Here is a 21,902-nt window from a genome sequence, read left to right as displayed (position 1 = left end):
CTTCAGTGGCTATGTGCATGGAAGTTTTAGGTCTCATGACTGCAGCATCGGACGCGATCCCCTTTGCTCCTTTTCACATGAGACCTCTTCAGCTTTGTATGCTGAATCAATGGTGCAGGGATTATACAAAGATATCACAATTAATATCCTTAAATCCCAATATACGACACTCTCTGACATGGTGGATAGATCACCATCGTTTAGTTCAAGGGGCTTCTTTTGTTCGTCCAACCTGGACTGTGATCACAACAGATGCGAGTCTTTCAGGTTGGGGAGCTGTTTGAGGATCTCTGACAGCACAAGGAGTTTGGAAATTTCAAGAGGCAATTCTCAGAACTCTTCAGTTTTGGCCTCTGTTAAAGAGAGAACCGTTCATTTGTTTTCAGACAGACATTTTCACATCAGTGGCATATGTCAATCATCGGGGTGGGACTCACAGTCCCCACGCTATGAAGAAGTATCTCGAATACTTGTTTGGGCGGAATCCAGCTCCTGTCTAATCTCTGCGGTGCATATCCCAGGTGTAGACATTTGGGAAGCGGATTATCTCAGCCGCCAGACTTTACATCCAGGGGAGTGGTCTCTCCATCCAGATGTTTTTTCTCAGATTGTTCAGATATGGGGTCTTCCAGAGATAGATCTCATGGCCTCTCATCTAAACAAGAAACTTCCCACATACCTATCCAGGTCCAGGGATGTTCAGGCGACAGCAGTGGATGTGCTGATACTTTCTTGGTGTTTTCATCCTGCTTATATCTTCCCGCCTCTAGTTCTGCTTCCAAGAGTGATTTCCAAAAATCATCATGGAACAATCATTTGTGTTGCTGGTAGCGCCAGCATGGCCCCACAGGTTTTGGTATGCGGAACTGGTTCGGATGTCCAGTTGCCCGCCTTGGCCACTTCCGTTACGGCCAGACCTACTATCTCAAGGTCCTTTTTCCATCAGGATCTCAAATCATTAAATTTGAAGGTATGGAAATTGAACACTTAGTACTAAGTCATAGAGGTTTCTCTGACTCAGTGATTGATGCTATGTTTCAAGCTCGTAAATCAGTCTCTAGGAAGATTTATTATAGAGTTTAGAAGACTTACATTTCATGGTGTTCTTCTCATAAATTCTCCTGGCATTCTTTTAGAATTCCTAGAATTTTTCAGTTTCTTCAGGATGGTTTGGATAAGGTTTTGTCTGCAAGTTCCTTGAAAGGACAAATCTCCGCTCTTTCTGTTTTATTTCACAGAAAGATTGCTATACTTCCTGATATACACTGTTTTGTACAGGCTTTAGTTCTTATTAAGCCTGTCATTAATTCAATTTCTCCTCCTTGGAGTCTTAATTTGGTTCTGAAGGCTTTACAGGCTTCTCCAGTTGAGCCTATGCATTCTTTGGACATTTAACTACTTTCTTGGAAAGTGTTGTTCTTTTTGGCTATCTCTTCTGCTAGAAGAGTTTCTGAGCTATCTGCTCTTTCTTGTGAATCTTTCTGATTTTTCATCAGGATAAGGCGGTTTTGCAGACTTCATTTGAATTTTTACCTCAGGTTGTGAATTCTAACAACATTAGTAGAGAAATTGTTGTCTCTTCCTTGTGTCCTAATCCTAGGAATCCTTTGGAAAGATCCTTACATTCTTTGGATGTGGTGAGAGCTTTGAAATATTATGTTAAAGCTTTTTGTTTCATTAAGCTTATTTGGAGTCGGGTCAAGCCCTGCCTCAGAGAAATTATAACTCATTCTACTAGATCAGTCTCCACTTCGTGGGTTTTTAAGAATGAAGCTTCAGTTGATCAGATTTGCAAAGCAGCGACTTGGTCCTCTTTGCATACATTTACTAAATTCTACCGTTTTTATGTATTTGCTTCTTCGGAAGCAGTTTTTGGTAGAAAAGTTCTTCAGGCAGCTGTTTCAGTTTGATTCTTCTGCTTCTGATTTAAGTTTTTTTCTTTCAAAAATGAAAATAAACTAATTTTTTGGGTTGTGGATTATTTTTTTCAGCGGTATATGGCTGTTTTTATTTTATTCCCTCCCTCTTTAGTGACTCTTGAGTGGAAGACTCCACATCTTGGGTATTGATATCCCATATGTCACTAGCTCATGGACTCTTGCGAATTACATGAAAGAAAACATAATTTATGTAAGAACTTACCTGATAAATTCATTTCATTCATATTGGCAAGAGTCCATGAGGCCCACCCTTTTTATGGTGGTTATGATTTTTTGTATAAAGCACAATTATTTTCAAATTTCCTTTGTTGATGCTTTCTACTCCTTCTTTATCATCCCACTGCTTGGCTATTCGTTAAACTGAATTGTGGGTGTGGTGAGGGGTGTATTTATAGGCATTTTGAGGTTTGGGAAACTTTGCCCCTCCTGGTAGGATTGTATATCCCATATGTCACTAGCTCATGGACTCTTGCCAATATGAAAGAAATGAATTTATCAGGTAAGTTCTTACATAAATTATGTTTTCTTTCTTAGTACACTGTGAATTTTTTTCAGTAGTGATTATACCAGTTCTTTAGCAGGAACAGGGTTTGGGTTTCTATTCAATTCTATTCTTTGTCCTAAAGAAGAAAGGTTTATTCAGTCCAATCTTGGATCTGAAAATGTTATATTGTTTTGTAAGAATCTCAACTTTCAAGTTGGCGACTATAAGGACTATTATGCCTTTTTTTTCAGCAAGGTAATTTCATGTCCACTCAATTTTACAGGATGTTTATCCTCATATTTTATTTCATTCAGACCACTTTTGATTTCTGAGATTCTCTTTTTTAGGTAAGCTTTACCAATTTGTCGCTTTTCCATTTGGTCTAGCGAAAGCTTTATGAATCTTTTCAAAGGTTCTTGGTGCCCTTCTTTCTGTATTCACACAGTAGGGTATTGTGGTGCTTCCTTATTTAGATAGTATCTTGGTATTAGCTTAAACTTTTCTTTTATTAAAGCCGGACAGATAGCTCAGCATACTAATGCACTGTGGCTGAGCGCTGTAGCAACCTGAGGGTTGCAGGTTCGGTCCCCGGCGAGGTCCACTCAGCCTTTTTATCCTTCCAAGGTCGATAGAATGAGTAGCGCCTTGAGACCCTTACGGGTGATTAGCCGCGCTTTACAAGTACCCAATACATACATATGAAATAGCAGTATTCAAATATATGGACTTTTCTTTTATTAGAATCTCTCATGAATCAACTAGTTTTGTTTCTTCAAGACATGGTTAGAGGATTTATTCTACCTAAGAGTTTTGTGATCCCTTAGACAAGGGTCACCTTTTTTTGGGTTTCTAGATGGATTCAGTGTTCATGACTTTGTCTTTATCGGACAAGAGTCAATTGTAATTGGTGTTAGCCTGTCTAAACTTACAGTCTAGTACATTGCTTTCAGTGGCTATGTGCATGGAAGTTTTAGGTCTCATAACTGCAGCATCGGACGTGGTTCCTTTTGCTCGTTTTTTATCTGAGACCTCTTTAACTTTGCATACTGAATCAATGGTGCAGGGATTGCTTTCAGATATCTCAGTTGATATTATTAAATTCCAACACTCAACTCTCTCTGATTTGGTGTTTAGATTATCATCTAAAGGGGACCTCCTTTTGTTCGTCCTTCCTGGATTGTATTCTTATTGGATGGATACAAGTCTTACAGTTTGGGGAGCTGTCTGAGGGTCTCTGACAGTACAAGAGGTTTGGAAACCTCAAGAGGCGAAGTTACCAACTGATATTTTAGAACTCTGTACTATTTTCAGAGCTCTTTCAGGCTTAGCCTTTTTTTACGAGAATTTTTAATTTTGCTTTCAGACAGACAATATCACAACTGTGGCATATGTCAATCATCAATAGGGACTCGCAGTTCCTTAGCAATTAAGAAGTATCTTGAATACATTCTTAGGTGGCATTCATCTCCTGTCTAATCTCTACAATTCATATCTCAGGTTTAGACATTTGGGAGGTGGATTATCTCAGCCATCAGACTTTACGTCCGGGAGAGTGGTATCTTTATACAGATGTGTTTTCTCAGTTTCCAAGGTACCTTTTCAGGTCCAGGGATCCTCAGGCGGAGATGGTGGATGCATTAGCAGTGTCTTGGTTTTGCAACCTGGCTACATGTTTCCGCCTCTGGGTTTTTTTCTTCCAAGGGTGATCTCCAAGATCATATTGGAACAGTCTCATTTGTTTCTGATAGCATCAACATGGCCTCACAGGTTTGGTATGTGGATCTTGTCCGTATGTCCAGTTGCCATCCTTGGCCGCTTTCTCTTTGGCCAGCCCTCTTCTTTCAAGGGCTATTTTTCCATCAGGATCTCAAATGACTAATTTGTAGGTATGGAAATTGATTAGTGTTTAGTCATAGAGGTTTTCTCTGACTACATTTTTTTTTTCACTGTGTTGCAGGCTTATAAGTCTGTTTCAAGGAACATGTATTATCAGGTTTGGAAAACCTATATTTTATGGTGTTCTTTTCATAAATTCTCTTGGCATTCTTTTAGCATTCCAAAGATTTTACAGTCTCTTCATGATGGTTTGGATTAAGTTTGTCTACTGTTTATTTCTTAGAAAGATTGCTTAACTTCCTTATATTCACTGTTTTATTCAGGCTCTGGTTAGTATTAAGCCTGTTAAGTTATTAATTTCTCCTTTTTGGAGTCTTAATTTGGTTTAAGGATTTTTTAGGCTCTTTCTTTTGAGCTTATATTTTCTTTGACGATTATTTACTTTCTTGGAAAATGTTGTTTCTCTTGGCTATCTCTTCTGCTAGAATAGTTTCTGATTTATCAGCCCTCTCTTGTATGTCTCCATATCTGATTTTTCATTTAGATAAGTTGTTTTGTGGACTTCTTTATTTTTTCTTTTCCTAAGGTTGTGAATTTGAACAACATTAGTAGAGAAATTGTTTTTTCTTCTTTGTGTCCTAATCCTAAATAACTCTCTGAGAGTTCTTTACATCCTTTGGATATGGTAAGAACTTTATAATTCTATATCGTCGTTACTAGGATTTCAGAAGACTTCTAATCTACTTGTTGTTTTTCTTGTTCCAGAAAAGGTTAGAAAGCCTATGCCATTTCTTTGGCATCCTGGTTAAAGCTTTTGTTTCTCATGGCTTATTTAGAGGCAGGGCAGGCTCCGCCTCAGAGATTTACAGCTCATTCTACTAAGTTCTGTCGCCATTTCTTGGGCTTTTTCAGAATGAAGCTTCAGTTGATCAATTTGCAAAGCGGTCATTTAGTCTTCTTTTTATACTTTTATTGTTTTTACCATTTTGATGTATTTTGCTTCTTCTGAAAAAGTATTTGGTAGAAAAGTTCTTCAGGCAGCTGTCTCAGTTTGATTCTACTGCTTTTGATTTAAGTTTTTTTAAGAAAAATTAATTATTGTGTGGATTTAATTTCTCAGTGGAAATAGCTGTTTTTATTGTATCCCTCCATCTCTAGTGACTCTTCTGTGGACTTCCACAACTTGGGTATTTCTATCCCATACGTCACTAGCTCATGGACTCTTGCCAATTACATGAAAGAAAACATAATTTATGTAAGACCTTCCCTGATAAATTCATTTCTTTCATATTGGCAAGAGTCCATAAGGCCCACCCTTTTTATGGTGGTTATGTTTTTTTTGTATAAAAGCACAATTATATTTCCAGCCTCTTTTTGTATGCTTTTTTACTCCTTTGTTTCACCTCACTACTTGCATATTTGTTAAACTGAGTTGTGGGTGTGGTGGGAGGTGTATTTATAGACATTTTTGAGGTTTGGTAAACTTTGCCCCTTCCTGGTAGGAATGTATATCCCATACGTCACTAGCTCATGGACTTTTGCCAATATGAAAGAAATGAATTTATCAGGTAAGTTTTTACATAAATTATGTTTTTAGTAAAATTTACAGGATTTGGGCAATAAAATGTTATCCATTGGAATCCTTTTTTGTGTGTGTATCATGTAAGTTTTAAATGTGGGCCAATCCGACGCTAAGGGTAAATGAGTTCCTGCCCTGATATAATCTAGAATGGTGTAGCACATTGCTGGGTCAGGTAAGCGGCAGCATACTTCTGTACATAATGTGCGCTCCAGCTTCTCTGGGGGCAGTCGAAAATGCACAATAATGAGACGTTATTTTACAGCAAAAACTCGCACATAAATTATGAAAGTAAATTGCAATGTTGCTTTATTTTTCCTAGTTAAACATTTTGTATAGGGAGTACATTTTTGAATGTGAGGAGCATCTGTGTTTTAGTTTTGTGTTAAAAATGATAGTGCTGTTTGGCAGAAATGAAAGTACTGTTATATAACAGCAGTTACCTTTCCATCCTCTAAAAAGCTTTTCTGCCTGTGCATAATGACAAAACTGAACTTGCTTTAAGGAAAATAAAGTATATTGCATTAGTGCACATTCTGGATTTATTGTAAATTGTTGCTTTTAAAAAGCCAAAGTAAAGTAAATACTTTGGTCCAATTAACTGGACCAGCTTCCCTTTCTGTATAGTTCGTTCATGGTTACAAGTGATTGTCACTGGATAAAAGATATTAGCCCTTGTATTGTTTTGTTTTTTGTATTTCATAAATAGAGCTGATGACTGCTTTTTTATTTCACAGAATGCGTAAATTAAAGGAAGAGATGGAAGGTGTTGTCAAAGAGCTTTCAGAAAACAATCATATTTTGGAACGGTAAGCACCTTAAATAAGTGTCATGGGCAGAATACATCCATTGTTATGTGTTTTCCAAATCGTTATACTTTTATATGAACAAATAAAAAATAGAAATGTTAATAACGTCTAAAATAAACTATAATTTCTCCTGTTAAGTGTAGTCAGTCCACGGGTCATCCATTACTTATGGGATATTAACTCCTCCCTAACAGGAAGTGCAAGAGGATCACCCAAGCAGAGCTGCTATATAGCTCCTCCCCTCTACGTCATACCCAGTCATTCTCTTGCACCTAACTAATAGATAGGATGTGTGAGAGGACTGTGGTTATTAAAATTAGTTTTTATTTCTTCAATCAAAAGTTTGTTATTTTAAACAGCACCGGAGTGTGTTGTTTTGTCTCAGGCAGCATTAGAAGAAGAATCTACCTGAGTTGTGTATGATCTTAGCGGACGTAACTAAGATCCATTTGCTGTTCTCGGCCATTCTGAGGAGCGAGGTAACTTCAGAACAGGGGACAGCGGGCAGGGTTCACCTGCAAGGAGGTATGTTGCAGTATATTATTTTCTAAGGAATGGAATTGACTGAGAAAATACTGCTAATACCGATGTAATGTAAGTACAGCCTTAAATGCAGTAGTAGTAACTGGTATCAGGCTGATATGTGTGTATGTTTGCACTGAAGTATTTCTGGGGAGTGGCACTTCACTAAGAAAATACTGTATATATATATAACTTATAGCCTCTCTGCAGTGAAAGCGACTAGCAACAGGCTTTTTATTAACATCTCATATATTTATATTTAAAAAGTTTACTGGCATGTTAATCGTTTTTTCTTTGAGGTACTTGGTGAAAATTTTTCATGGGCATTATATTTCCACATGGCTGTCGTTTGTTTTGAATTAAATCAGTTTACTGAGCTTCCCCACTGTTGTAGTATGAGTGGGAGGGGCCTATTTTGGCGCTTTTACTGCGCAGTAAAAATTCAGTCACAAGTCTTCCTGTTCTCCCTGCATGATCCAGGACGTCTCTACAGAGCTCAGGGGTCTCCAAAACTAGTTTTGAGGGAGGTAATCACTCACAGCAGACCTGTGAGACTATGCTTTGACTGTGATAAAAACGTATATATTTTTATTGTTATACGTTTTTGGTATTAAGGGGTTAATCATCCATTTGCTAGTGGGTGCAATCCTTTGCTAAATTAATAAATTTAATGTGAAAATTTGGTTTCTATAACTAATCCGATTCTTGTTATTTCAACTGTGACAGTTTTTTTGTGTGCTTCTTAAAGGCACAGTAACGTTTTTTATATTGCTTGTAAAAAATTTTGAAAAGTATTTTCCAAGCTTGCTAGTTTAATTGCTAGTTTGTTTAAACATGTCTGACATAGATGAATCTCTTTGTGCAATATGTTCAAAGGCCAATGTGGAGCCCAATAGAAATTTGTGTACTAATTGCATTGATGCTACTTTAAGTAAAAGCCAATCTGTACATGTAAAGAAAATTTCACCAGACAACGAGGGGGAAGTTATGCCGACTAACTCTCCTCACGTGTCAGTACCTGCATCTCCCGCTCAGGAGGTGCGTGATATTGTGACGCCAAGTACATCAGGGCGAGCAGAACATGAAGACGGAGAGCTTCATTCTGTGGGTGACGGATCTGATCCAAATAAACTGGATTCAGACATTTCAAATTTTAAATTTAAGCTTGAGAACCTCCGTGTGTTACTAGGGGAGGTATTAGCGGCTCTGAATGATTGTAACACGGTTGCAATCCCAGAGAAAATATGTAGGCTGGATAAATATTTTGCGGTACCGACGTGTACTGACATTTTTCCTATACCTAAAAGGCTTACAGAAATTGTTAACAAGGAGTGGGATAGACCCGGTGTGCCTTTCTCACCCCCTCCTATATTTAGAAAAATGTTCCCAATAGACGGCACCACACGGGACTTATGGCAGACGGTCCCTAAGGTGGAGGGAGCAGTTTCTACTTTAGCTAAGCGTACCACTATCCCGGTGGAGGATAGCTGTGCCTTTTGAGATCCAATGGATAAAAAGTTAGAGGGTTACCTTAAGAAAATGTTTGTTCAACAAGGTTTTATATTGCAACCCCTTGCATGCATTGCGCCTGTCACGGCTGCGGCGGCATTCTGGTTTGAGTCTCTGGAAGAGACCATTAGCTCAGCTACATTGGATGAGATTACAGACAAGCTTAGAGTCCTTAAGCTAGCTAATTCATTTATTTCTGATGCCGTAGTACATTTAACTAAGCTTACGGCTAAGAACTCCGGATTCGCCATTCAGGCGCGCAGAGCGCTGTGGCTTAAATCCTGGTCAGCTGATGTGACTTCTAAATCTAAATTGCTTAACATACCTTTCAAGGGGCAGACCTTATTCGGGCCCGGTTTGAAAGAAATTATCGCTGACATTACTGGAGGTAAGGGACATGCCCTGCCTCAAGACAGAGCCAAACCAAGGGCTAGACAGTCTAATTTTCGTGCCTTTCACAATTTCAAGGCAGGAGCAGCATCAACTTCCTCCGCTCCAAAACAGGAAGGAGCTGTTGCTCGCTACAGACAGGGCTGGAAACCTAACCAGACCTGGAACAAGGGCAAGCAGGCCAGAAAACCTGCTGCTGCCCCAAAGACAGCATGAAGTGAGGGCCCCCGATCCGGAAACGGATCTAGTGGGGGGCAGACTTTCTCTCTTCGCCCAGGCTTGGGCAAGAGATGTCCAGGATCCCTGGGCGTTAGAGATCATATCTCAGGGATATCTTCTGGACTTCAAAGCTTCTCCTCCAAAAGGGAGATTTCATCTTTCAAGGTTGTCAACAAACCAGATAAAGAAAGAGGCGTTTCTACGCTGTGTACAAGATCTTTTACTAATGGGAGTGATCCACCCGGTTCCGCGGTCGGAACACGGACAAGGGTTTTACTCAAATCTGTTTGTGGTTCCCAAGAAAGAAGGAACCTTCAGACCAATCTTGGATTTAAAGATCCTAAACAAATTCCTAAGAGTTCCATCGTTCAAAATGGAAACTATTCGGACAATCTTACCCATGATCCAAAAGGGTCAGTACATGACCACAGTGGACTTAAAGGATGCGTACCTTCACATATCGATTCACAAGGATCATTACCGGTACCTAAGGTTTGCCTTCCTAGACAGGCATTACCAGTTTGTAGCTCTTCCCTTCGGGTTAGCTACTGCTCCAAGAATCTTCACAAAGGTTCTGGGTTCTCTTCTGGCGGTACTAAGACCGCGAGGAATATCGGTAGCTCCGTACCTAGACGACATTCTGATACAAGCGTCAAGTTTCCAAGCTGCCAAGTCTCATACAGAGTTAGTACTGGCATTTCTAAGGTCTCATGGGTGGAAGGTGTACGAAGAAAAGATTTCTCTATTGCCACTCACAAGAGTTCCCTTATTAGGGACTCTTATAGATTCGGTAGAAATGTAAATTTACCTGACAGAAGACAGGTTAACAAAACTCCTAAATGCTTGCCGTGTCCTTCATTCCATTCCACACCCGTCAGTGGCTCAATGCATGGAGGTAATCGGTTTAATGGTAGCGGCAATGGACATAGTTCCCTTTGCACGCCTGCATCTCAGACCACTGCAGTTGTGCATGCTAAGTCAGTGGAATGGGGATTACTCAGACTTGTCCCCTATGCTGAATCTGGATCAAGAGACCAGAAATTCTCTTCTATGGCGGCCACATCTGTCCAAGGGGATGCCCTTCAGCAGACCAGATTGGACGATTGTAACAACAGACGCCAGCCTGCTAGGTTGGGGCGCTGTCTGGAATTCCCTGAAGTCTCAGGGATAATGGACTCAGGAGGAGAGTCTCCTTCCCATAAACATTCTGGAATTAAGAGCAGTTTTCAATGCCCTTCTAGCTTGGCCTCAGCTAGCATCTCTGAGGTTCATCAGGTTTCAGTCGGACAACATCACGACTGTGGCTTACATCAACCATCAAGGAGGGACAAGGAGTTCCCTAGCGATGGAAGTCTCAAAGATAATTCTCTGGGCAGAGTCTCACTCTTGCCACCTATCAGCGATCCACATCCCAGGTGTGGAGAACTGGGAGGCGGATTTCCTAAGTCGCCAGACTTTTCATCCGGGGGAGTGGGAACTTCATCCGGAGGTCTTTGCCCAAATACTTCGGCGTTGGGGCAAACCAGATATGGATCTCATGGCGTCTCGCCAGAACGCCAAGCTTCCTTGTTACGGGTCCAGGTCCAGGGACCCGGGAGCGGTTCTGATAGATGCTCTGACAGCACCTTGGAACTTCAAAATGGCTTATGTATTTCCACCCTTCCCGATGCTTCCTCGATTGATTGCCAGGATCAAACAGGAGAGAGCATCGGTGATTCTAATAGTGCCTGCGTGGCCACGCAGGACCTGGTATGCAGATCTAGTGGACATGTCATCCTGTCCACCTTGGTCTCTGCCTCTGAGACAGGACCTTCTAATTCAGGGTCCTTTCAAACATCAAAATCTAATTTCTCTGAAGCTGACTGCATGGAGATTGAACGCTTGATTTTATCAAAGCGTGGATTTTCTGAGTCAGTAATTGATACCTTAATACAGGCTAGGAAACCTGTTACCAGGAAAATTTACCATAAAATATGGCGTAAATACTTACATTGGTGCGAATCCAAGAGTTACTCATGGAGTAAGGTTAGGATTCCTAGGATATTGTCTTTTCTACAAGAAGGTTTAGAAAAGGGTTTATCTGCTAGTTCTTTAAAGGGACAGATCTCAGCTCTGTCAATCCTTTTACACAAGCGTCTGTCAGAATTTCCAGACGTTCAGGCTTTTTGTCAGGCTTTGGCCAGGATTAAGCCTGTGTTTAAAACTGTTGCTCCACCGTGGAGCTTAAACTTAGTTCTTAACGTTTTACAGGGTGTTCCGTTTGAACCCCTTCATTCCATTGATATCAAGCTGTTATCTTGGAAAGTTCTGTTTTTAATGGTTATTTCCTCGGCTCGAAGAGTCTCTGAGTTATCGGCCTTACATTGTGATTCTCCTTATCTGATTTTTCATTCAGACAAGGTAGTTCTGCGTACTAAACCTGGGTTCTTACCTAAGGTAGTCACTAACAGGAATATCAATCAAGAGATTGTTGTTCCTTCATTGTGTCCTAACCCTTCTTCAAACAAGGAACGACTTCTACACAATCTAGACGTAGTCCGTGCCCTGAAATTTTATTTACAGGCAACTAAAGATTTTCGCCAAACTTCTTCCCTGTTTGTCGTTTATTCTGGACAGAGGAGAGGTCAGAAAGCTTCTGCTACCTCTCTCTCTTTCTGGCTTCGTAGCATAATACGTTTAGCCTATGAGACTGCTGGACAGCAGCCTCCTGAAAGTATTACAGCTCATTCTACGAGAGCTGTGGCTTCCACGTGGGCCTTTAAGAATGAGGCCTCTGTTGAACAGATTTGCAAGGCTGCAACTTGGTCTTCTCTTCATACTTTTTCCAAATTTTACAAATTTGACACTTTTGCTTCTTCTGAGGCTGTTTTTGGGAGAAAGGTTCTTCAGGCAGTGGTTCCTTCCGTGTAAAGATCCTGCCTGTCCCTCCCGTCATCCGTGTACTTTTAGCTTTGGTATTGGTATCCCATAAGTAATGGATGACCCGTGGACTGACTACACTTAACAGGAGAAAACTTAATTTATGCTTACCTGATAAATTCCTTTCTCCTGTAGTGTAGTCAGTCCACGGCCCGCCCTGTTTTTTATGGCAGGTCTAAATTTTAAATTATACTCCAGTCACCACTGCACCCTATAGTTTCTCCTTTCTCGTTTGGTTTTCGGTCGAATGACTGGGTATGATGTAGGGGGAGGAGCTATATAGCAGCTCTGCTTGGGTGATCCTCTTGCACTTCCTGTTAGGGAGGAGTTAATATCCCATAAGTAATGGATGACCCGTGGACTGACTACACTACAGGAGAAAGGAATTTATCAGGTAAGCATAAATTAAGTTATTGTGGCCCATGACTTCAAGGGACATGTAACCCAAATGTCTTTCATATAGGTGGTGAGCGTCCACAAGTTTGTTACTGATGAGATATACATTCCTACCAGGAGGGGGCAAAGTTTCCCAAACCTCAAATGCCTATAAATACCCCTCCCACCTCACTCATACCTCAGTTTTAAAAACTTTGCCTCCTTAGGAGGTGGTGAAGCAAGTTGTGCTTGACTTCTTCTGTGAAGGGCACTTCTAAGCATTTTAAAGCCCAATTCCTCTCTAATTACAGTGTTTGATTTAAAAAAATTTTTATATATTTTTGGATTTAATTTCTCAGCGAAAATAGCTGTTTTTATTTTATCCCTCCCTTTATTTTTGTTACTTGTGGACTTCCACATCTTGGGTATTATATCCCATCAGTAACAAGCTCGTGGACTCTTGCCACCTATATGGAAAAAAAAAACATAATTTATTTAAAGGGCCATAATACCCAAATGTTTAAACACTTGAAAGTGATGCAGCATAGCTGTAAAAAGCTGACTAGAAAATATCTCCTGAACATCTCTATGTAAAAAAGAAAGATATTTTACCTCAAAAGTTCCGCAGTAGCCACCTCCCATTGTAAAGGATTTGTTACTTGTGGACTTCCACATCTTGGGTATTATATCCCATCAGTAACAAGCTCGTGGACTCTTGCCACCTATATGGAGAAAAAAAAACATAATTTATTTAAAGGGCCATAATACCCAAATGTTTAAACACTTGAAAGTGATGCAGCATAGCTGTAAAAAGCTGACTAGAAAATATCTCCTGAACATCTCTATGTAAAAAAGAAAGATATTTTACCTCAAAAGTTCCACAGTAGCCACCTCCCATTGTAAAGGATTTCTAAGCAGCATTTTAGTGTGTCTGTCCTGGGACAGCTGAAAGGATGAGCCTCGTGAACTCTCATATTATTTCACCAATCAGGTAAAGGAAGCTTACTATGAAATCTCATGAGAGTTAAGTCAAATCTCATGAGATCACAGTAAGAGTTCATGACCTCAGCACTGCTGATGCTGATTGGCTGCTGTTCATTTCTTCATTTTTTTATTTTTTTTTACCTGCAGCTGGGAGCAGGTGAAGTATAACTTTTTACACAGAACTTACTCTGCTGAGCTGAGGAGATTGTGAGGTAAAATATCTTCCTTTTTTATATAGAGATGCTCAGGTGATATTTTCCTGTCAGCTTTTTACAGTTATACTGCATCAGTTTCAAGTGATTTAGCATATGAGTATTATGTCCCTTTAAGAACTTACTTGATAAATTAATTTATTTCATGGTGGCGAGAGTCCAAGAGACCCAGCCAATTTTTTCTTATTTTTAATAAGCACATCTTTTTTCCTGTTCCTCTTTATTATGCTTTTACTGCTTAAACACCTCACTTACTATATTGTATAACGTGTATATATATATTGGCTATACGTTAAACTAAGGTATGAGTGAGATGGACGGGGTATTTATAGGCTTTTGAGTTTCGGGAAACTTTTTGCCTCCTTTGCGTTGTAAATCATTCTGAATGTGTTTTAAACAGGAGTAATTAGTGATTTATTTTGCTGATACTGAATGCTCATTATTTTTTGTTGTTCTTTCTAACTGGAGTTGAACGTTTATTTTATATGTGTCTTAATGTTGCTAGAGACGTCAGGCAGCATGATGTGTGCTTCACTTAAAGGGACAGTCTTGTCAAAATTAAACTTTTATGATTCAGATAGGGCATGAAATTTTAAACAACTTTCCAATTTACTTTAATCATCCAATTTGCTTTTTTTCTCTTGGTATTCTTTGTTGAAAGCTAAACCTTGGTAGACATGCTAATTTCTAAGCTCTTGAAGGCAACCTCTTATCTTAGTGCACTTTGACAGTTTTTTACAGCTAGACAGCGCTAGTTCTTGTGTGCCATGTAGATTATATTGTGCTCACTCCTGTGGGGTTATTTATGAGTCAGCGCTGATTGACTAAAATGCAAGTCTGTCAAAAGAACTGAAATAAGGTGGCAGTCTGCAGAGGCTTACATACAAGGTAATCACAGAGGTAAAAAGTGTATTAATATAACAGTGTTGGTTATGCAAAACTGGGGAATGGATAATAAAGGGATTATCTATCTTTTTAAACCATAAAAATTCTGGAGTAGACTGTCCATTTAAAGAGTCACAAATATTTGCAAATGTTCATAAAAAGAAAACAAAGTATAATAAAGATAAATATACATGCTCTTAAATGTACCTACTTTGATCATGAAATCAAGCTTCTAAGTATCTTTGTATTTATTTTTCCTAAAACCCACGGCAACGACCGTCCATATTATGTTACAAGCTCCATTCAAACATCGCATGCTCTCAATGTTTTTTAAGAATCTTATGCGCAATTGTTTCAAAGACACTGTTCCGACTTCTGTGATGTTCCAACGGGAACTTCTGCGCCCTGGTGCGCCACTCCCTCTGCAACGTCACGTGCCTGTTGCTTTGAATCCGGCACTTGGGTGATGACGTGCTTAATGACAGAGGATAGACCTGAAGCTCCAATGCGCATGCGCGGCTCACACATTAACCAAAACTGAGTATGCGGCTGCCAGGTAGAACACAGTTATAGGCCGTGTATAATAAACATAATGTGGGGTTTGGCAACGAGAAGTTTTAATCAGAAGTTACAGGTAAATAGAAAAAAAAAAAAATTCTTAATAGTAATCACATAACTTGTCACAGACACAATGGATAGAAATATAATTATAAAGGAGGTTATAATGGGTTTATTATTTCTTGTTGTTGCAGAAGTATTCACATTTTACAATGAAGTATCAGCAGATCCAATAAATATGTAACCTTTAAAGGACCACTCAATGCAGTAGAATTACATAATTAACAAGTGCATAATAAAAAGACAAGGCAATAACCTACTCTGAATTAAAATAAACAGTAGATTTTTTTCTGACGAATTATTTTTTTCTACTATTTTGCCGGCACCCTGTATCATGTGACAGACATCAGCCAATCACAGACTAGTATACGTATACCCTGTGAGCTTGTGCACATGCTCAGTAGGATCTTGTTCCCTAGAAAGTGCGTATATAAAAAGATTGTGCAAAATTTGATAATGGAAGTAAACTGGATGCTCTTTCTGAATCATAAAAGTTTATTTTGACTTGAGTGAGATTGTTCCTTCTTTTAATTTTTATTAAGTAATTTCCTTATCCATTATTTAAAACATTGCTATATACAAAATTATAGGGACATAATCACTGGCATGATAAGTTAAAATTGAATCAGCTTTAACTTGATACGAATTCAGGCTTTAAAAATGTCATCATGCTTAAATGTTGATTTCTCCAACATAGGTGTGTCCGGTCCACGGCGTCATCCTTACTTGTGGGATATTCTCTTCCCCAACAGGAAATGGCAAAGAGCCCAGCAAAGCTGGTCACATGATCCCTCCTAGGCTCCGCCTACCCCAGTCATTCTCTTTGCCGTTGTACAGGCAACATCTCCACGGAGATGGCTTAGAGTTTTTTAGTGTTTAACTGTAGTTTTTCATTATTCAATCAAGAGTTTGTTATTTTCAAATAGTGCTGGTACGTACTATTTACTCAGAAACAGAAAAGAGATGAAGAATTCTGTTTGTATGAGGAAAATGATTTTAGCAACCGTAACTAAAATCCATGGCTGTTCCACACAGGACTGTTGAGAGCAATTAACTTCAGTTGGGGGAACAGTTTGCAGTCCTTTGCTGCTTGAGGTATGACACATTCTAACAAGACGATGTAATGCTGGAAGCTGTCATTTTCCCTATGGGATCCGGTAAGCCATGTTTATTACGATTGTAAATAAGGGCTTCACAAGGGCTTATTTAGACTGTAGACTTTTTTTGGGCTAAATCGATTGAACATTACCAGTTCGTGGCGCTTCCTTTCGGATTAGCCACTGCTCCAAGGATTTTCACAAAGGTACTAGGGTCTCTTCTAGCGGTGCTAAGACCAAGGGGCATTGCAGTAGTACCTTACCTGGACGACATTCTGATTCAAGCGTCGTCCCTCCCTCGAGCAAAGGCTCACACGGACATCGTCCTGGCCTTTCTCAGATCTCACGGCTGGAAAGTGAACGTGGAAAAGAGTTCTATCCCCGTCAACAAGGGTTCCCTTCTTGGGAACAATTATAGATTCCTCAGAAATGAGGATTTTTCTAACAGAGGCCAGAATAACAAAGCTTCTGGACTCTTGTCGGATTCTTCATTCCGTTCCTCTTCCTTCCGTAGCTCAGTGCATGGAAGTGATCGGGTTGATGGTAGCGGCAATGGACATAGTTCCTTTTGCGCGCATTCATCTAAGACCATTACAACTGTGCATGCTCAGTCAGTGGAATGGGGACTATACAGACTTGTCTCCACAGATACAAGTAAATCAGAGGACCAGAGACTCACTCCGTTGGTGGCTGTCCCTGGACAACCTGTCACAAGGGATGACATTCCGCAGACCAGAGTGGGTCATTGTCACGACCGACGCCAGTCTGACGGGCTGGGGCGCGGTCTGGGGATCCCTGAAAGCTCAGGGTCTTTGGTCTCGGGAAGAATCTCTTCTACCGATAAATATTCTGGAACTGAGAGCGATATTCAATGCTCTCAAGGCTTGGCCTCAGCTAGCAAGGACCAAGTTCATACGATTTCAATCAGACAACATGACGACTGTTGCGTACATCAACCATCAGGGGGGAACAAGGAGTTCCCTAGCGATGGAGGAAGTGACCAAGATTATTCTATGGGCGGAGTCTCACTCCTGCCACCTGTCTGCTATCCACATCCTGGGAGTGGAAAATTGGGAAGCGGATTTTCTGAGTCGTCAGACATTGCATCCGGGGGAGTGGGAACTCCATCCGGAAATCTTTGCCCTAGTCACTCAGCTGTGGGGCATTCCAGACATGGATCTGATGGCCTCTCGTCAGAACTTCAAAGTTCCCTGTTACGGGTCCAGATCCAGGGATCCCAAGGCGGCTCTAGTGGATGCATTAGTAGCACCTTGGACCTTCAAACTAGCTTATGTGTTTCCGCCGTTTCCTCTCATTCCCAGGCTGGTAGCCAGGATCAATCAGGAGAGGGCGTCGGTGATCTTGATAGCTCCTGCGTGGCCACGCAGGACTTGGTATGCAGATCTGGTGAATATGTCATCGGCTCCACCTTGGAAGCTACCTTTGAGACGAGACCTTCTTGTTCAGGGTCCGTTCGAACATCCGAATCTGGTTTCACTCCAGCTGACTGCCTGGAGATTGAACGCTTGATTTTATCGAAGCGAGGTTTCTCAGATTCTGTTATCGATACTCTTGTTCAGGCCAGAAAGCCTGTAACTAGAAAGATTTACCACAAAATTTGGAAAAAATATATCTGTTGGTGTGAATCTAAAGGATTCCCTTGGGACAAGGTTAAGATTCCTAGGATTCTATCCTTCCTTCAAGAAGGATTGGAAAAAGGATTATCGGCAAGTTCCCTGAAGGGACAGATTTCTGCCTTGTCGGTGTTACTTCACAAAAAGCTGGCAGCTGTGCCAGATGTTCAAGCCTTTGTTCAGGCTTTGGTTAGAATTAAGCCTGTTTACAAACCTTTGACTCCTCCTTGGAGTCTCAATTTAGTTCTTTCAGTTCTTCAGGGGGTTCCGTTTGAACCCTTACATTCCGTTGATATTAAGTTATTATCTTGGAAAGTTTTATTTTTAGTTGCAATTTCTTCTGCTAGAAGAGTTTCAGAATTATCTGCTCTGCAGTGTTCCCCTCCTTATCTGGTGTTCCATGCAGATAAGGTGGTTTTACGTACTAAACCTGGTTTTCTTCCGAAAGTTGTTTCTAACAAAAACATTAACCAGGAGATTATCGTGCCTTCTCTGTGTCCGAAACCAGTTTCAAAGAAGGAACGTTTGTTGCACAATTTGGATGTTGTTCGCGCTCTAAAATTCTATTTAGATGCTACAAAGGATTTTAGACAAACATCTTCCTTGTTTGTTGTTTATTCAGGTAAAAGGAGAGGTCAAAAAGCAACTTCTACCTCTCTCTCTTTTTGGATTAAAAGCATCATCAGATTGGCTTACGAGACTGCCGGACGGCAGCCTCCCGAAAGAATCACAGCTCATTCCACTAGGGCTGTGGCTTCCACATGGGCCTTCAAGAACGAGGCTTCTGTTGATCAGATATGTAGGGCAGCGACTTGGTCTTCACTGCACACTTTTACCAAATTTTACAAGTTTGATACTTTTGCTTCTTCTGAGGCTATTTTTGGGAGAAAGGTTTTGCAAGCCGTGGTGCCTTCCATTTAGGTGACCTGATTTGCTCCCTCCCTTCATCCGTGTCCTAAAGCTTTGGTATTGGTTCCCACAAGTAAGGATGACGCCGTGGACCGGACACACCTATGTTGGAGAAAACAGAATTTATGTTTACCTGATAAATTTCTTTCTCCAACGGTGTGTCCGGTCCACGGCCCGCCCTGGTTTTTTTAATCAGGTCTGATAATTTATTTTCTTTAACTACAGTCACCACGGTACCATATGGTTTCTCCTATGCTAATATTCCTCCTTAACGTCGGTCGAATGACTGGGGTAGGCGGAGCCTAGGAGGGATCATGTGACCAGCTTTGCTGGGCTCTTTGCCATTTCCTGTTGGGGAAGAGAATATCCCACAAGTAAGGATGACGCCGTGGACCGGACACACCGTTGGAGAAATAAATTTATCAGGTAAACATAAATTCTGTTTTTTCATACAATTTCCTTTTAATTTGTACCATTTATGATTAATTTGTTCTCTCAGTATTCTTTGTTGAAAAGCACATTTGGTTAGGCTCAGAAGCTGCAGTGCACTACTGAGAGCTAGCTGGTCATTAGCTAAACACATATGCCTCTTGTCACTGGTTCACCAGATGTCTTCTGCTCTGGAGCTGACATTAACTATGTGTTTTGGCCCTTTGCTGGAATTAAACACATAGTTATATGCAAGCAACAGCGCAATGATCAAATACAGCATTTTCTTTTTGCACTTTCATGTCCCTTTAAGCATAAGTGATCTTAATTTACCCTTGTCCTGTTTGCCTTTGTAGATTCGGAGCCCTGACGATGGATGGCAGCTTTCGGAATGTGGATTGCATGTAGCACTTGAGAAGCGGACAGCTCATTTTGCCACAAGTGGCATTACTATGGACTTTGTACTTTTATCACTCATAATATTTCCATGCCAGATATGTGTGTATATATGTATTATATTGTGAATAAATGCAGTGCATTCTTTTAGGTTAAGATACTAATGATTGTCTAGTTCTAAATACTGTAAAACAGTGTAAGTTTCAAAGGTTCTGTATTCAAAACATCTGTATGATTATTGGAATTTGATTCCATGTGATTCACTGTAGTGAAATCTTTAGTAAATCATTGGTAAATACCAAAGCTTGCACGGCTCACTAATTTATTACATATTTGGATTGTAGAATACATTGTCATATCTCACCAGTGTAGGCTTTAATGTTAAGCATAGTAAAGTGCAAAATGAATTATTATTATTTAAAAATGTAATATAGTAAAAAAGATTTTATTTACTTTAGATTAAGTATAAAATAGGAATGATAAGGCAGTGGTTTTTAATCTGTGTAAAGAGGCATCCTGGTATGCCTTAAGCCACCTGCCAGTGTGCTTCCAGTTGGATATAATTAACTTTTAAAGTGACAATATACACCAGAATGACACTACTATAAAGAAGAATATGCACAGATACTGATCTAAATATCCAGTATAAAACCTTTTAAAAACTTACTTAGAAGCTCCCAGTTTGGCACTGTTGATGAGGTTAGGCTGGGAAACCCAGTGAAAGGGGCTAAGAAAGCATGAAGATCCGACACTCCCCCCTGCATATATAAGACCCTTTACACAAACAGGAGCAAGCAGGAATCTGTAGACTTGAGTCTACATCTGATGAGTTTGAAAACCAGCCCAATGTTACTAAAAACAATAAGCAAAACTATACATATTTCTCCAACATAGGTGTGTCCGGTCCACGGCGTCATCCTTACTTGTGGGATATTCTCTTCCCCAACAGGAAATGGCAAAGAGCCCAGCAAAGCTGGTCACATGATCCCTCCTAGGCTCCGCCTACCCCAGTCATTCTCTTTGCCGTTGTACAGGCAACATCTCCACGGAGATGGCTTAGAGTTTTTTAGTGTTTAACTGTAGTTTTTATTATTCAATCAAGAGTTTGTTATTTTAAAATAGTGCTGGTATGTACTATTTACTCAGAAACAGAAAAGAGATGAAGATTTCTGTTTGTATGAGGAAAATGATTTTAGCAACCGTTACTAAAATCCATGGCTGTTCCACACAGGACTGTTGAGAGGAATTAACTTCAGTTGGGGGAACAGTGAGCAGTCTCTTGCTGCTTGAGGTATGACACATTCTAACAAGACGATGTAATGCTGGAAGCTGTCATTTTCCCTATGGGATCCGGTAAGCCATGTTTATTAAGATAGTAAATAAGGGCTTCACAAGGGCTTATTAAGACTGTAGACTTTTTCTGGGCTAAATCGATTCATTATTAACACATATTTAGCCTTGAGGAATCATTTAATCTGGGTATTTTGATAAGATTATATCGGCAGGCACTGTTTTAGACACCTTATTCTTAGGGGCTTTCCCAAATCATAGGCAGAGCCTCATTTTCGCGCCGGTGTTGCGCACTTGTTTTTGAGAGGCATGACATGCAGTCGCATGTGTGAGGAGCTCTGATACATAGAAAAGACTTTCTGAAGGCGTCATTTGGTATCGTATTCCCCTTTGGGCTTGGTTGGGTCTCAGCAAAGCAGATACCAGGGACTGTAAAGGGGTTAAAGTTAAAAACGGCTCCGGTTCCGTTATTTTAAGGGTTAAAGCTTCCAAATTTGGTGTGCAATACTTTTAAGGCTTTAAGACACTGTGGTGAAATTTTGGTGAATTTTGAACAATTCCTTCATATTTTTTCGCAATTGCAGTAATAAAGTGTGTTCAGTTTAAAATTTAAAGTGACAGTAACGGTTTTATTTTAAAACGTTTTTTGTACTTTGTTATCAAGTTTATGCCTGTTTAACATGTCTGAACTACCAGATAGACTGTGTTCTGAATGTGGGGAAGCCAGAGTTCCTTCTCATTTAAATAAATGTGATTTATGTGACAATGACAATGATGCCCAAGATGATTCCTCAAGTGAGGGGAGTAAGCATGGTACTGCATCATTCCCTCCTTCGTCTACACGAGTCTTGCCCACTCAGGAGGCC

The 21,902-nt window shown here is 40.1% G+C and overlaps 1 protein-coding gene across 1 annotated transcript in view; it reads left to right on the top strand.

The window, feature by feature from the left end:
* TBK1 (TANK binding kinase 1) overlaps window positions 1-20,049 on the top strand; it is a 355,855-nt gene extending 335,806 nt beyond the window's left edge. The window contains exons 20-21 of the mRNA XM_053716863.1: window positions 6,577-6,648; window positions 19,707-20,049. Coding sequence (XP_053572838.1) covers window positions 6,577-6,648; window positions 19,707-19,758 — 124 coding nt within the window. The 3' untranslated portion in view covers window positions 19,759-20,049. The remainder of the gene's footprint in view (window positions 1-6,576; window positions 6,649-19,706) is intronic.
* Window positions 20,050-21,902: the final 1,853 nt, after the last annotated feature.

The sequence above is a fragment of the Bombina bombina genome, chromosome 6, assembly GCF_027579735.1.
Source record: "Bombina bombina isolate aBomBom1 chromosome 6, aBomBom1.pri, whole genome shotgun sequence".
In the NCBI taxonomy this organism is placed as follows: domain Eukaryota; kingdom Metazoa; phylum Chordata; class Amphibia; order Anura; family Bombinatoridae; genus Bombina; species Bombina bombina.
This window is presented reverse-complemented; position numbering and strand designations above follow the sequence as displayed.